Here is a 17,123-nt window from a genome sequence, read left to right on the forward strand (position 1 = left end):
AGAAGTAGTTGAGGCAACTGAAGCAAAAAGTACATTAGGCCTCTGTTTAGAGCAGATTGAAAAAAAAGGTTCTGCAGTTACCAGCACCTCTCGTGCGCTGGCCAACACTGTATTTACAGGTGGTAGCAGCCACACTGTGCTGAGAGGCATCCTGAGGCCTTGCCAAGCCACTGCTTGCTCTGGATGATCAGGGGGAGTTACAGTGCTCGCTACGCTTAGTCTAGGGCCTCAAACAGGCACAGCTCTGACTGCCAGATAATCAGTTATATTGTAAAAAATCAATTTCAGGGGAGCCTGGATGGCATAATCTGTCAAATATCTGACTTTTGATTTTGACTCAGGCCATGATCTCCTGGTTATGGGATCGAGCCCCATGTTGGACTCCATGCTCAGCGGGGAGTCTGCTTGAGATTCTCTCTCTTCCCCTCTCCTTCTGCTCCTTCCCCTGCTCATGCTCTCTCTCTCTCTCTCAAATAAATAAACGACTCTTTAAAAAATCAATTTCAGAAGAAATATAACTTTTCTAGTTGGTGAAATAACTAGAGTGGCTTAGAATTCTAAGAGATGAGGAAAAACAATATGAGCATTGGTTTGCGTCTTTTCAAGCATGACAATCAATGAGCCTCAAGCTTGACTTTGCTTAGAGCTACAGCAGTTCTAGAATAGCCTTGGCTATTAGGTAAGACAGGTCAATGTTGCAAGGTTATAATGGCCACATCTCTGCCTGGAAACATTCATCTCACTGTTCCATGTTACCAGGTGGATCAGAAGGGAACTGGGAAACTCCTGAGTCCTACACAGAAAAGCAGTCTTTTATATTCTCTTTTGCTTCCCTTCTGCACCTCCAAATCTTGGAGAAAAGTTCTAAAAGACCTTGAACTGGAACACTTTCAGACACTGAATTTAAAGTCCCCAAGAGGATGACTTTAGTGAAGTAAGGCTGCAATAGAAGGGTAATGATGCATCCACAAATTAAACCACAACAGAGAGCCAGATAGGGAGATGTCACAATATTTTGCCCTTTCAGACCCCACAGGAAATCTCTCTTTGCCACCAGATTTGGTACTAGACACACTGAGAGCTAAGACAGTCCAGGAGCCTACAGGTCAACCCAAACAGACAAATTCATGGGATGATATTAACTCTAGAGCCCAACTGTTTCAAGGATCTGGTCATGGCACAGAAGAAGCCTCAAAGAAGTGAATATTAAGAACAAAATAGCAACACCAACAAATAAAAGACTGTTAGGTGAATTCAACTGGATATGATTAAAAGGAGAATCCAATTTTACTCAGGCACATGGGAATATGATATACTGAGAATGGCAAGATGCCTAACTAGTAAAATAAGCAAAAAAAAAATTTTTTTTGTCTGATAAACAAATGGAGATTTGTCTTCTTTTTCTCTTTGTCTTTTTTTCTCTTTTTTTAGAATTTTACCCATCCATCTGGAGTTGGAGAAAGGTGTGATACCCCAGCAAATCTTTTAGCTAAAGGATGTCAACTAACTTTCATCGAAAACCCTGTCTCCCAAGTAGAAATACATACAAATAAGCCTCTCAGTGTAGGCAGACAGAAAAATAGTTCTGACATTGTTCAGATTGCGCCTCAAAAGTTGACTCTTAAATTGAGACCAGGTATGTTATGATTTACATGAGCATTGGCTCATGTAAATAAATCTAATGCCACATATGGTAATACCATTATTAAGCTAATATATCTTGTACCATGTTACATATCATTGATTATTATTACTCAGATTTCCCATTCTTAAGGAAATAGAGAATCGCTGGCCTAACACTTTTCTTCATTCACATGGGTCACTTGCACTCCAAATGAGTTACTAAAATAAGCTTATCTAATAGTAAGCATTTGAATTACTCAAATGTTGTTAAGGCTTACCTCACATTTCTTTAAGCATTGTAATGTAGCTTTAAACTCCTCTTTATTTTCTTCTCTTTTGCTAAAACCACATACAAAAAATTCAGCTTATCTTCCATCTAAATGGATGCTAGTTCTCCCAAGGAGATATAAAATATCCTAACTTTTACCTCCTTCAGTAGCTCTAAACTCGCTGCTGAAAGATTTTCATGGGCTCATTCACTTGTAAACTTTACCGGATAGTTTATGAAATCCTAAGTATCTTCAGTAAGTTCTCCCTGAAATGAAATAGCCAGGTGGCCCCGTAATTGGCCACTCATGAAGGAGTCTTGATGTATTTTTATGGATTTGCTTTTCTCATGGGGGTTTTTGCAGGCAGTGAACAGACTCTGCAAGTGCAAGTCCGCCAGACGGAGGACTACCCGGTGGACTTGTATTACCTCATGGACCTCTCGGCCTCCATGGATGATGACCTCAACACAATCAAAGAGCTGGGCTCCCTGCTTTCCAAGGAGATGTCTAAATTAACCAGCAACTTTAGACTGGGCTTCGGCTCTTTTGTGGAAAAACCTGTCTCCCCTTTTGTGAAAACAACCCCAGAAGAAATCGCCAACCCTTGCAGGTAAGTAAATGATTCTCTGGCATCTTGGAACACTGATTTTCTGTAGAGAAAGCCTCGCTCTGAGCTGCACTTGGCAGGAGCTTGCTAACTCCTTGGCATTTCGCTCCTGCCAGGTTGGATCTCAGCAGCTCTCTCAGTTGCCTGGGCCCCTTGGAACCAAGATGACCTCATCTCAATACCTGGTTCTAGTCTTGGGTTCTTGCAGCATCCTCACATCTGTCTTCCTGTGTAGCATCTTTCTCAGGATGTGGCAAATTTGGCTTAGTGCTCAGCAGACTAGGAAAGCGCGTCTTTCACTGTAGGTTCCGATGGCCTGTGTCCATCCACAGCCCCTCAGAGACCTTCTAGGCCCAATGACCACCACTTTCTGAGGCTATTGGACAGTAACTCACACTTTCTCAGAGTATCTTTCTCCACTACAATGACTTCTGCCAAAATAACAATTCGTGCAGCTCCCTCTGACATACTCTGGGAAACGGGGATTTCTCTTATTGCTTGGAGAAGGGCTTTGCAGCCTTCACTTCTATCTAATTCAGTAGGAAATTAAGCATTATGGACCCCATTATAATCTGTTATTATCAGCTATTGAAACCATTTATTATCCAGGTGATGGTCAAGGGCAAGTTGCTTTGTGATGGCTTCCCTATACAGTCAATGACGTGTTCAGAATCAAGTTATTCACTATCCTTCTATTAAAAAGAGCTACTATTTGCTCTGTGCCAAACTCTGTGCTGAAGGTTTCACATACATGACCTCATTCAATCTTTATAATAACAACAGTTCAAAGCAGGTTTTATCATAGCTATACTCAGAGGAAGTAACAGAGGCTCTGCGATATTAGTAATTCTCCCAAGGCCGCACGACTAATCAGTGATCTGTACCAAATCTGGGTTGGTCCCAAACCAAGCCCCTTACTACTATGAATCTAGCATATATGCAATGACTTTCCAAAAGTATATTGACTTTTAATACTTGTATACAAGCATCAATCTCTAAAAGACAAACACCTTTATAATATCATTTAAAAACATTTCAATGTGCTTCCCAACTAGAATCTGACACAGTCAAAATAATTTGACTGTGAAAGGAATTCATCACTGACTGTAACTGTTAGGAACTGTGTTTGGTTGCAAGCATCAGAGATAGTGGCTTAAAAAGGGGGAGTTTTTTTCTTTTTCACATGAATGGAGTCTAGAGAAAGGTAATTCAGGGCTGGTATGGCAGCTCCACGCATCAGGGATCTGGGTCTTTTCTGCTTTCTGCTCTGCCATATTGGTTCTTGGATTTTATCTTCAAGGCCCAAGGAGTTTTCTGGGATGCTACTCATGACTTCTTCATTCCAGGCAGGAAAGAAAGAGGAAAAGAGGGGCGGATCAATAAAGGGCACTATCTTTCTCCCCACCTTTTATTTCGAGGTATAATTGACACGTACCAAGATGCACACATCAGAAATGCTCAGTTTGATGAGTTTTGACAGTGGAATATGCCAATGTAATTACCACCTAAAATGTGATGTAGAGCATTTCCAAAGCTTCCTTGTGCCATTTTATAGTCAGTTCTACTACCCCAGAGGTAACCACTTTCTGATTTCCATAATTTAGATTGGTTTTTGCCTATTCTTGGATTTCATATAAATGAAATAACATAGTATATACCTTTTATTTCTGGCTTCTTTTGTTCAACATAATGTTTCTGAGATTCATCCATAATTTTGTGTTTATCGGCAGTTTCTTCCTTTTTGTTTTAAGTAGTAGTCCACTGTATGTATTTATTATTCTTCATTTATTCATTCTTTCATTGATGGACATTTGGGCCGTTTCCCATTTTTTGGCTATCATGAAAAATGTTGCTATGATCAATCACTTGCCTATAAATCTTTGTGTGTATGTATGTTTTTGTTTCTCTTGGATAGATACCTAGAATTGGAATTACTGAATTGTATAATAAGTATCATTTTAATTTTTAAAGGAACAATCCAATTGTTTTCCAAAGTAGATGTGCCATTTTACATTTCCATCAGCTATGTGTGAGGATTCCAATCATTCCAAATCTTTGATAACACCTAGTATTGTCAGTCTTTCTAATTTTAGCCATTCTGATAACAGTGTATCTTATTGTAGCTTTAATTTGCATTTCCCTAGTAACAAAAGGTGTTGAGCATTTTTCATGTGTTTTTCTCCCATTCTCATATCTTATTTTGTGAAGTATCTTTTCAAATTTTTTGCCCATTCTTAAAAATTAGATTTTCTTCTTAATATTGTGTTATATGAGTTCCTTGTATATCCTGGATAAAAGTTCTCTGTCAAATATGTGCTTTATAAATATTTCTTTCCAGTTTGTGGGTTGTGTTTTTATTTTTCTAGTAATGTCTTTGGTCAAACAAAAGTTTCTAATTTTGTTGGAGTCTGATTTGTCAATTTTTAATATTATGGTTAGTGTATTTTTTGTCCTAAAAAATCTTTGCCTAACCAAATATCCCAAATGTTCTTCCTATTTTTCTTCTAGAAACTTTATGGTTCAAGCTCTTGCATTTAGATCTATGATCTCAAATTAATTTTTATATTTGGAATGAGGAAAAGGCTTAGATTCGTCTTTTGTTTCCATGCAAATATCCGATTGCTCCAGCACTATTTGTTAAGCAAGATTTTTCTTTCCCCATTGAATTATATTTATGCTTTTGTTAACAAGTAATTGAGAGCATATGTATGAGTGTAATTCTGGACACTTCATTCTGTCCCACCTGATCCGTTGAATACACCCATGTAACCACCAATGCCTTACCATCTTTCTCACTGCAACTTTATAAAAATTCTTGAAATCAGGAGTGTAAATCCTCCAACTTTGTTCCTCTTTTGTTTTGCTATTCTAGATCCTTTGCATTTCCACAGAAATTTTAGAATCAGATTGTTGATTTCTTCAAAAAAATATGCTGAGATTTTGATTAGAATTACATCAAAATCATAGATCAATTGAGGGATAATGGACATCTTTAAAACACTGAATGTTCCAATCATTGCATATGACATATATTTCCATTCATTTAGATCTTGTCTTCTTTCTCTCAGTAATGGTTTGTCATTTTCAGGGTAGATACCCTACACGTCCTTTGTTTGATTTATTCCTAGGCTTTTTTAAAAGGTGTTTTCTACTTGTTTGTTGAAAACATATAGAAATGCAATTGATTTTGCATACTCACATTTCATCCTGCAAACTTGATAAATTTTCCCATTAGTTCTAGTTTGATTTTTTGTAAATTCCTTAGAATTTTGTGTACTTGATCATGTCATTTATGAATAACAACTTCTTCCTCTTCCAATATGTATACCTCTTTGTTCTTTTTCTTGCCTCGTTGCACTGGTTAGTGTCATGTTAAATAGAAGTGGAGAGAGATGTCATTTATGTTGCTTGTGATTTGGGGAGGAAATCTTCAACATTTCACCATTGATTATGTTGTTAGCTAGTGGGTTTTTTGATTCCTTTTATCAGATCAAGGAAGTTCCCTTCTATTCCTTGTTGGGTACAATTTTTTAAAATCATAAATGGACGTTGAATTTTATTTCCTTGATTTAAGGAGTTTTGCCAGAAATTTTCCCCACCTCCTTATACTTGCATCTCATTGGCAGTACTTTGTTACATGGCCCCTTCCAGCTGCAAAGGAAGCATATTGTTACCCCAAATAAAGCCAGGATTCTGTTAGTAAGGAAGAAAAAAAAGAATGGATCTTTCTAGCAGTTCCAACAACACTGAACAAACAGATTTCTAGAGAACAGATTTATGCTGTATATTAAATCTTTTAAAAAGTAAGGTATGATTACTATTATCAATTGTTTGATTCACTTGTCAAGTGAAATAAACTTGGTTCTAACAGCCTCTTAACTGTTTAATATAAAAGTGTTTCTAATGCTCTGGCCTTTTTTGTTTTTTTAAATCAGAGAATGTTGTACCTGTTTAAAATCTGTATTATTTAGATCTTTGGTATGTTAGGTGTCTTTCTCCTGCAATAAGCTTTAGTAGAGAGTCCAGCAGTGTAGTTTCGTTTAGGATTACAAAGTATTACCTCTGTCTCAGAGGGCTTGTTTAAAAATCATTCTTTCTGCCACAGGCCAGATAAAATGTAGTAATATGAAGTACAGTAATGACAATGGGAAACAATGAGGAAGAAATGTTGCCAGAGAAAACAATTAAAATTAACAAACAGATGGCTCAGCTAAGTGGGCAGCCCATCATCTAAGAATAAGACCCTGTATTTAATCAGGTTCCTAGAAAAAAGAAAGAAGTTTGGCTTTTCATAGCTCTGACAGCATTTCATTCATGCATTCTTTTATTCATTCATTCATTCAACAGAAGTTTACTGTGCTCCAACTGTGTACCAAGCATTGTGCTAGGCATGGGGATATCTGGAAGAAAAAGATTTGCACCCAGTCCTCAAAAAGCTGAAATTCTTTGGGGAGCAGGCATGCAGTATAGCATGGTGATTTAAGAGGATGGGCTTTGCAGTCAGCTCTGGATTCGGTTCTGATTCATCTACTCACTTATAACGTCGCCTTAGGTGAACAGTTTCACCCTCAAAGCTTTAGTTTGGAATAACCATACCGATCACACAGAGTGGTCATAAGGATCCAGTGAGGTAATGAAGCATTTGGTCCTGGGCTTGACCGTGAAGCGCTCCATAGATGGTACTTCCTCCCAACACCAACAGAGTGAAGTTAGGGGGAGACCAGAGTATTGTACAAGGTGTGGTGAATGGGGTCCCAAAGGAGGATCACACGTTTGATCTTTTGAAAGGTCAATATTTTCCCATTTTCTAAAGGTGTTTCTTTTATTCTTATTGGCAAAATTCACCGTTAGTTAAAATTATAAGCAACGAGCTCTTTCCTGCAACATTATATTTTTTCCTTGCCCATCACATCCTTATTTCTTCCACTTTCTCTGTCCAGATACTACCTCCCAGACATATACACACCAAGAACTCAAATACCAAACATAAAAGTCAATCCTTTGATCAATCCAAACCTTATAATTATGGAATAAAATGTTCTTTAGTAGGAAGGCAATGAGAGGTAAAAGGAAAGAATGTGGAGTTTTTGAGACGTGGGTTTAAATCATAACCTTGGACAAAAAACTTACTCTGAGTTTGGTCTCTTCACTTATAAATGGGGATAATAATATTCACATCCTAGGGTAATTGTGAAAATTGAGTGAGCTCAGAATATAACAAACAGGTATTAGTTTTAAGCTAGAGTCCTCAGACTTTTAGATGTCAGGACTTTCTTACACTTTTAAAAATTAAGACCCCAAAGAGCTTTAGCTTATGTGGGTTATATTTTCAATATTCAGCATATTAGAAAATAAAACAGAAAATTTTAAAATAATTATTTATTGATTCATTTAATAATTACAATAAGAAACACAATGCACATTACTATAAAAGCACATCTTTATTAAAAATAATTATATTTTTCATAACAAAACAAAAATTAGCAAGAAGAGTGGCACTGTTTTACATTGTTAAAATCTCTTAAAATATTTGGTTTAATAGTATCTTCTTCGTATCTTCTTCTACATTTAGTCTGTTGCAATATTTTGTTTTGGTTCAACTCCATGAAGAAAGTCAAACCTCACATAGATATATAGTTGGAAAAGAGAAAAGCATTTGATATATTTTTACAATGTGTGTGGACATTCTTCTTTGATTCTTCTTTGATACTACATTCAAACTAGACAAGAGGTAAACGTTAGTTTCAAGGGGAATCTGAAACAATATCAATGAACTTTTCATAAAACCATTGGTCTGTCTTGCACTTTTTTTTTTTTAAAAGATTTTATTTATTTGTTTATTTGAGAAAGAGCTCATGAATGAGGGGGAGGGGCAGAAGGGGAGGGAAAAGCAGAGAATCCCAAGCAGACTCTGCTGAGCAAGGAGCCTGGTGCAAGGGCAGATCCCAAGATCCATAAGATCAGATATGAGCCAAAAATCCAAGAGTCAGAAGCTTAACTGACCGAATCACCCAGGTGCCCCTGTCTTGCACTTTGAATGGCTCTTTTACTTATGTATGTGATTTTGTAATATAATGCTTTGGCCATTTGGAAAATATTGTTTCAGTGAATTGTATAGATCTTCCAAGTTTCATGACACAGTATAAAAAAGTTGCATTTGTTAATATCACCATAAATCTCATCAGATAAATCTTAAAGTACTGAGACGCTATTAATCTCATAGGTAGCAGATTAATGTTTTCCAAAACTTTAATTTTCTAGTTACCTCTAATTTTATCATTGGCAACAAATACTGAGGGTTGTTTTCCTTGAACTGACAGGCTTTTTTCATATTTAAGAACATGTCTGCTAAGTACCCAAGTTGGAATAATAGTTTGGCTGTCAAACGTTCTTTCGGGTAAAAACGTTCTATAAAAAAAGGGCCAGTTCAGCTCAAACAATTGCAAATATTTTTTTCCCACTCTAAACATTGTACTTTGGTGTGCTGCAGAAATGCTAGATGCATATTTCCCATGTAGTTACACAGAAATATTTTTTAAATTATTTATTTATTTATTTATTTTTAAAGTAAGCTCCATGCCCAAGATGGAGCTCAAACTCATGACCCTGAGATCAAGAGTCACATGCTCTACCAACCGAGCCAGCCAGGTGCCCCAGAAATATACATTTTTTAAAAACCATGTACTCAAGGGTGTAGACTTAATAAAATTAATAACTTTTACTGCTTTATCAAGGATAATCAAATGAAACTAGCAATTTTATTATGATGATAAATACTTGCCAGGAAAATTCCTAAGGACCACTAGCCGGCTGCAAGCCACGGCTTTGATTCCTGCAAAGGCACCAGCAGTTTTACTCACCATTGCTTTTGCAGCATCAGTGCAAATGTCAACACAGTGAAAAAGACAAATAACATCTTTTATTATTATTAGAAAATAGTTTGACCTGAAGGCCTCTCTGAAAATGTCTCAGGGACCTTTGTGGGTCTGTGCACCACACTTTTAAAACATGCTTTTTGGAGTAGCTTTCTTTCTTTATCTTCCTTGGATGTAGAGTCACTAAGAAATTTTATTTCACCATGTAAGAATGCTGAAGTGGCTTACATTTTTAAAGATTTCCTTAGGCTCTTATCTAAGACACAGTGACAAGAATATAGTTTCTCCATTTTCATACTTGTAGATAGGTTGTAATGTGCATTTAAAAGTATTTAGTAGCGGGGCGCCTGGGTGGCTCAGTCGTTAAGCATCTGCCTTTGGCTCAGGTCATGGTCCCAGGGTCCTGGGATCAAGCCCCTCGTCGGGCTCCCTGCTCAGCAGGAAGCCTGCTTCTCCCTCTCCCGCTCCCCCTGCTTGTGTTCCTTCTCTCTCTGTGTCTCTCTGTCAAATAAATAAATAAAATCTTTAAAAAATATATTTAATAACACAAAGGTCAAATTTTCTTCCCCTGTCAAACACTGTGAGAGATTTCTTTTTTAACATCATTTCATATGTGCTATGTTTTGTTTCATGTTTTGTTTGTTTTTTAATATGACACCAACAGTGAGGGACTCATTGTAGTTTTGCAAAAGAGAAAGCAGAACTATGAAATGCTTAGATTTCTTATATGTACACAAACATAAATATATATGAGTGTACAGAATAGTTTCTTATTGTAAAGGTAATACAAGGCCATGTGAGAATGCAGACAAAAAAAGGAAAAAGGAAATTATTTTTAATCCCACTCAAAAAGATGGTGTTAGCCATTTGGTATGTATCATTGTAATCTTAATTTATGTATATTTATTTAAAATTCTAACAAAAATATAAATAGTATTTTTGTATATTGAGTTTCATAATTATTCTGCATTTTAAATGCAAATCTATTATTATCTAGGGACTCAAAATCAAATTATTTGGTGATGAGTACCTACTTCCTTCAACTGCTATGCTAAAAAAGTAATAGCCAAATATGAACCTCTGTTAGAGAAAGGACTTTGACCAAAACCAGGGGAGTCTCCACTCAAAATTTCCTGGCATAACCCAAGTCTGACATTCTGCTTTGCTTTAGCTACATGGGTCTCCTAGCACGTGAGTCTGTTTACTGAATTAAACTAACACTTCAGGGGCGCCTGGGTGGCTCAGGCGGTTAAGCGTCTGCCTGGGGCTCAGGTCATGATCCCGGGGTCCTGGGATCGAGCCCTGCATCGGGCTCCCTGCTCAACAGAGAGCCTGCTTCTCCCTCTCCCTCTGCCTGCTTTTCTGCCTACTTGTGCACTCTCTCTGTCAAATAAATAAATAAAATCTTTAAAAAAATAAATAAATAAACTAACATTTCATTCCACTTTCTAAAAGCACAGAGTTCTACTAGATCTATCTAGCAATTCTAACCCACAAAGGTGTAAATTTCTTACAAAAAGACAGGAATGCTAGTTCTTTGGTTTCAGAAGATGCTCAAATGCCATTTTGGTACAGTGTGAACAAGCGGCCCAAAATAAAAGATTAAACTAACAATTTCCAAGAATAATTAGATTATAGGGACAGTGGTACACCTCACATAGTTACATACTTTTTATCTCATGTAACTCACAAGAACTTTGTGAAGTAGGTATTATCAGTCTCATTTTATAGATGAGGATACTGAGGCCCAGCAGTGGTAAGTAACTTGCCCAAGAATAGACAACTGTTCAGTCTTCTTATTCTAAATCGAATGCATTTTCTTCCAGCACACAACTACTTTAAATGCTATCAGAGCAATAAGGACAAATGCTAAATCATTGCCATTTAATAGGTAACAATTCGAAAAGAAAATTAAACCTCTTCCTCATATAACTCTTCAAAATACATCTCTAATTGAAGGTTGAAAAACACTTGACTACCTAAAAAGTTTTAAGGTATATATCCAAAAACAGCATAAACATAATTAAAAGACAAAGCACAAAGACAAAAGTTTAATATTTTGAAGAGAAAAGGTTCTTAAAATTAAGTTAAGAAAATAAAAACCAAGAAAATGAGCAAAGGATGTAAGTTGGCAAGTGGCAAAAGAAGAAATACAAACTGTCAATAAATATGAACAAATTAGCGGTCTTAGTAGCAATAAAATGGAAATTAAAAGTTAAATTAAGATGCCATTTTTAACTAATCACTGGTATATTTCTGTTTTGTTTTGTTTTGTTTTTTTCATGATGTAATTGATACAAACTTTTTGGAAAGGAGTTTGCTTATATGGATTGAAAAGTAACCCAGCAATTTCCCTTGAAAGAATCAGTTCTAAGCAGAGATCCAGTCTGCAAAGCTGTAGCAGAGGATCACTACATTATTTAATTACAGAAAGATTTATGAAATAAATTTTTAGTAATAGATTATCAAACTGTGATACATCTCATAACTATTAAAATGTGTGTTTTATTTTCTTCTTTACACTTTTATATTAACTCAAATTTTCTTTAGTGAATATGTATTCCCTTTAATCAGGAAAAAAAACATAGGATTCTAGAGATGTCATTGGCCAAATCCACGTTCTGTCCTCAAGTCTGTGCTAGACTCTGTGTAAAAGTGATTTATGTAAAAAATGACATTAATGTCTAGTAAGCACTTAATCTGAAAAGCTCATTGTGCTGTGTGCTTTGCATATTTTATCTCAATCAGGTCTTACAACAATCCTACTAAGTCGATACTATCTGTGGTCTGCACTTCAGAGCCTCAATGAAAGCTAATGCAAGATATTAAAAATAAGAGAATAAGATTGCCTTCTGAGAATTAAAGTTAAAAATAATGGGTCAGAAAGGAAATACAAGAAGTTCCCTAGAAGCGATAGGCTGGCTCATTGGCCCACGAAACCAGGCGTCTTGACAGAGCTGAAAGAATGAACAGGACTGTAGGTTTACTCATCATAGGTTAGGGGAATGCCCAAGAAAGAGCAGTTCCAGAGGCAAGTATGGGCTTCATCCATCCAAAAGCCTTAGCCCAGGCTCTTTCAGAGTTTCCAGTCTTGTTGGCTACCAGGGCTTCCCAAATTTTTGTTAGCTGAGAAAGCCGACTACAGGTGAGGGAGGAGGCAGATATGACCAAGAGCATCCATTCTGGAGATGTCTATCTTGGGACATCTCAGACTGCTGGGGTCTTCCAACTCCCCTTGTTCTGAAGCCTGAGGACATTTTGGATTGTGACCTACTTTCCATGAAAGTCTACTGACAGGAAGAAAATAGTTACCTTTGCAGACACCAGCATTTTGGTCCCAGCAGAGCTCCATTTCTCGGTGTGAATGAATCCATAGTCATTCTGATTTGTATAGTTGATTCTCATCATTCATGGAAGTCTTGCTCTACAAGGTCTCCTCAAACACTGACTTAACCAATGCTAAACTATTGCTCCAAGGGGAAACACAGGATTAGGCTCATGTGCGCCTCTGGCCATTTTTTTTTCCCAATTGATCAATACATAACTTTATTTTCTGTTTCTTTCTGTTTAAAGACAACTTAATATATATTGTTGATTCATTAGCATTGCACTCACAGCCAACAACACCGTGTAAGTCATGCCAGAACAAAGCTTATCTAATGCACATATTTTCTCTGTAAGGCCCATAACAGCCTTCTTGCACTTAGGAACACTAGACAACACTTCAGCACTACACTTGAGGGCCATTCTAAACAGTAAAATCACCAACGAAAAGCACAAAAATGAAAAAAATGGCACCAAAAAGACCACGAAAAGGATGCTTGTTTACAGTTTGAGAGCTGAAGCAAGAACACAGAGCCTTATTTCATCTCAGCTGGGAACATGTGAACCAGGTGACTGGAATTTTTTGCCACCCTGTGTGTGTACATGAGTGACTCAGAAAGTACTGAAGGTATTGATTTGGGGGTTAAAAATAAATTTTAATGAGTAGGTGAATTCGCAGATGGAATCTGTGAATACTGAAGACTGACTGCCTGCCTCAGGCAGATGAACTTGGTGAACAGGAACCTCACTCTGAAAGATGCTCCAGCTCTTCGTGTGCACACAAGACAGGCTCCTGAACCTGGAAATCTGTTCTTACAAGAGTCAACCAGCTCTTCCCAGGTGGCATAGCACAACCTCACTGGGGGCTACTCTTTTTTGTCTCTGTACTTCTAAATACAAGTGTTTCTCAAACATTAGAATGCATCAGGAAGATTTGAATGCATCATGGAGCCCACCCCTTACATTTCTAACTCAGTAAGTTTGGAAGAATGTCCCAGATTTTGCATTTATAACAAGTTCCCATGTGATGCTCATGCAGCTGGTCCAGGGATTGTACTTTGAGAACCTCTGCTCTATACCATTATCTCCATTTTGCAAATGAACACCTGAAGCTCAAAAGGGTTGAGTAACTTGTCCAAAGTCTCATCCACAACTACTAACTGGCTTTCAGAATAAGATGTGGCTGAATTCATGATCAGCTTTTTCTGTTCAACTGCAATATCTTTGGGGCAGATCTCATGCTAACATGGCATTTCTCCCATGTGTCAACTGTTTTAAGTGGTAGTTTTATTCCTAGCCAGGTCCACAACAGTCTGTTCAGTCATAGTTGAGTTGGGCTCCAGAACCAAGAGCCCTGCTCTGATTTTTGGGCCCTTGGCAGGCAGGGCAGGGAGTACAGGAAGGAGCAGAGAAGAAAGAAGACGGGTATCTCTTTCAATCTTGCTACAAGATGACTCATACTTGATAACAGCTTAAGCTATCAGAATACAAAGGAATTGTTGTCATCATGGAAACTTAATGGTAGATTTTGGTTGAGAAGCACTAGAAGATAGTGATTATACACACACACACACACACACACACATACACACACTCACACACACAGAGGAGTGGGGAGTCTGACCTGATTATCTGTTATCTGAGCTTGAGCCAAAGTAAAACACATAGTAAGTGCCAAGTAGTAGCTAATAAGGTCAATTTGGAAGGGGTGAGAGGGAGATGCTGAAACAAGCTTAACCGGGAGACTCCTAACCAAGTTCCAGAGTCAGGTACTTGAGGAAAATCCATCTTCACTTAAGATGAAGTTGCTAGGCTACTAGGTCCATTCCTTGTGTGTTGTATCATATTTCATCAAGAACATTTTTACATCTTACCTTTGCAGTAGTATTCCATACTTCTGCTTACCTACATTTGGATTCAAGCACATTTTGCCATTGACGAATGATGCTGAAAGATTCAATGAAATTGTGAAGAATCAGAAAATTTCTGCTAATATTGACACACCAGAAGGTGGATTTGATGCAATCATGCAAGCTGCTGTGTGTAAGGTATGCTGAGGGCTAACACAAATTACATCTCTTATTAGCAAATCTACTTTGAAAAGCTTAGTTAACTTTATCTTTCCTTTAATTGCCATATTTCTACATTTCTTAAAACACAAAATTTTCAAAAATTCGTAATTCAGTTATGTGGAAACAGATACTTTTCTATGTCTGATATTTACATAATCTAATAAAATTATAGTAATGTTGGGAAAAATTGGTTAAAACAATAGTCATGTATGATTAATTTTCGAAGATCAAGATTAGATTAGTTTTTTAATTAACCATGGTAAAAATAGAAATCACAGGCAGAAACTAATGAAAAAAGTAAAAATGCCCTGAATCAGTACAAACTTCTACATAAGATTAGATATTTATTGTTTTGAACCCACAAAATAGGTACCAGAAGCTACATTGTCCTTACAACAACACAGGAACACCTCTCCTCCTTGACAATCAGGCATCCAAGGGAATGATTCCCCGGTCTTCAGAAGACAGCTCTTCTTGGAAAATACCAGGAAACAGACAGGGCTGAAAATCCTGGAAGGTTGGGGGGGGGGGGGGCAAGGTATTAGGGAAGGAAGGAAAAGAATAAGATGGGATGGCCCTGCCAGGATGAGCTTTTGTCCCACTAGTTCCTGGACTAATTATCAATTAAAGAGGAGAGCTCTGCTAGGAAGCAGACAACAGACCATCTTAAAAAGCCATATGCTGGAGGTCCTACTTTGATAAGCAATTCTTATCTTTGTATTACGTTTATAATTTTTGGATGGTATCAGTAGAAAGAGAAAAATGTGCCTAATTTTGGGTGATATTTTAATAAAACAGGCATCCTTTAAGTCCATTGTGTATTGCATTCTTACCAGTTTTGCTTCAGCTTGGATTTGAGATAATCTATGACCTCCCTTATTCTCTCTCCTCATTTTTCTGGTAAATTGAAAGCTGGACAGTAAAAATAATTAACTGTGTAAAAGCCAAGATCAACTGGAGAGTGATTCTAGTGGAACTATTTTTTCTGAAGCATAAATCATCTGAAAGTGTTATCCAAGAAAAGGCAACTGCCATAGAATTTCATGTTTTAAATACATTAATAATTATCAACTCACAATAGATGAAAAAGGCCAAAACAGATAGATCAGCAATATAGTTTTTATAATCTGAGCGTGTCCAATCACAATTGATCCACTCTCAATAAATGCCTGCCTCTATCCCATATGACCCAAATGTTTCTTTCTCACTGTAGGAAAAGATTGGTTGGCGGAATGACTCCCTCCATCTCCTGGTCTTTGTGAGTGATGCCGATTCTCATTTTGGAATGGACAGCAAACTGGCAGGCATCGTCGTTCCTAATGATGGGCTCTGTCACTTGGACAACAAGAATGAATACTCCATGTCAACTGTCTTGGTGTGTAATCTGCACCCTACACTGTTTCCAGGGCTGCAAGTAGGCAAATGAAGCAACACTCACTCAATACACAGCAGAATAACCCACATTTGGTGAAAACAGTGCACATTTTCTGCTTTGAGATGAACAAATTGCCCTTAGAGCTTCCCACAGGAATGCAGGTGGGTGATGGGGATATGTAAGAAGTTAGGGTCTACTATGGCTTGAATGATCCCAGAACCTCCTTGATTTTTCAAAGAGCCCAAGGTCAATAAGAAGCAGTGCAGTCAGCTCATTCTGTTTTCAACGACAGTCCCAGAAAGGGGGGCTGAGGCCAAAACAACAATCACCTAGGACTTTCTGTGAATGATGGGTCCCAGAGTCATGGCCCCTAAATAACATCATGCTTTTATGCACCATGGTGCTCCATGGGGAACAGCTGTCAAGTACTGTTTGGCTGGTGTTTATTCACATTTGGCTTATTTTTGTCATTTAAAACATTTTTAAAATGCTGGTAACATTCAAAGGAAAAAAAAAAAAACTCTTGACTTGTGTAAAACAAGGTAAAAATTTCAGAGCTCTTTGACATACATGATCGCATTTGATGCTCCCCAGAACCCTACATATCTGTTTTCCTTGTATGGACCATGAGGCTGCCATGCTCATGCATGTGTTGTTACCTCTGTCTGGAATGCCCTTCCCTCAGAGGGTGCTGAGAGACTCTTAATTGTCCTTTAAAACCCAACTCAATCATGACTACTCCCAGAGAGCCCTCTTTGCCCTTTGCTGAGCCCCAAAGTGATCATCCCTCCCCTCGCTCTAGTACATGGATCTCTTCTTACCCATCACTATGTGGAAATGTGTTTGCTTATGTTTGTCTGTCTTTCTCTAATATGCATTCCTCGGGACCAGGAGTGGTGTATTTTCTCTATTTTCTGCCAGCACAGTGCCTGGAACACAGTGGGTGTTGACTATGTATGGAATAAAATTTAATTATGA

The 17,123-nt window shown here is 37.5% G+C and overlaps 1 protein-coding gene across 1 annotated transcript in view; it reads left to right on the top strand.

Annotated features, from left to right (window-relative positions):
* Positions 1 to 17,123, top strand: part of ITGB6 (integrin subunit beta 6) — a 73,142-nt gene that overhangs the window by 2,658 nt on the left and 53,361 nt on the right. Inside the window, exons 4-7 of the mRNA XM_032423639.1 lie at positions 1,432 to 1,636; positions 2,256 to 2,502; positions 14,581 to 14,746; positions 15,984 to 16,145. Of these exons, the coding sequence (XP_032279530.1) occupies positions 1,432 to 1,636; positions 2,256 to 2,502; positions 14,581 to 14,746; positions 15,984 to 16,145 (780 nt within the window). The remainder of the gene's footprint in view (positions 1 to 1,431; positions 1,637 to 2,255; positions 2,503 to 14,580; positions 14,747 to 15,983; positions 16,146 to 17,123) is intronic.

Source organism: Phoca vitulina, unplaced genomic scaffold (genome assembly GCF_004348235.1).
Source record: "Phoca vitulina isolate PV1807 unplaced genomic scaffold, GSC_HSeal_1.0 scaffold1, whole genome shotgun sequence".
In the NCBI taxonomy this organism is placed as follows: Eukaryota; Metazoa; Chordata; class Mammalia; order Carnivora; family Phocidae; genus Phoca; species Phoca vitulina.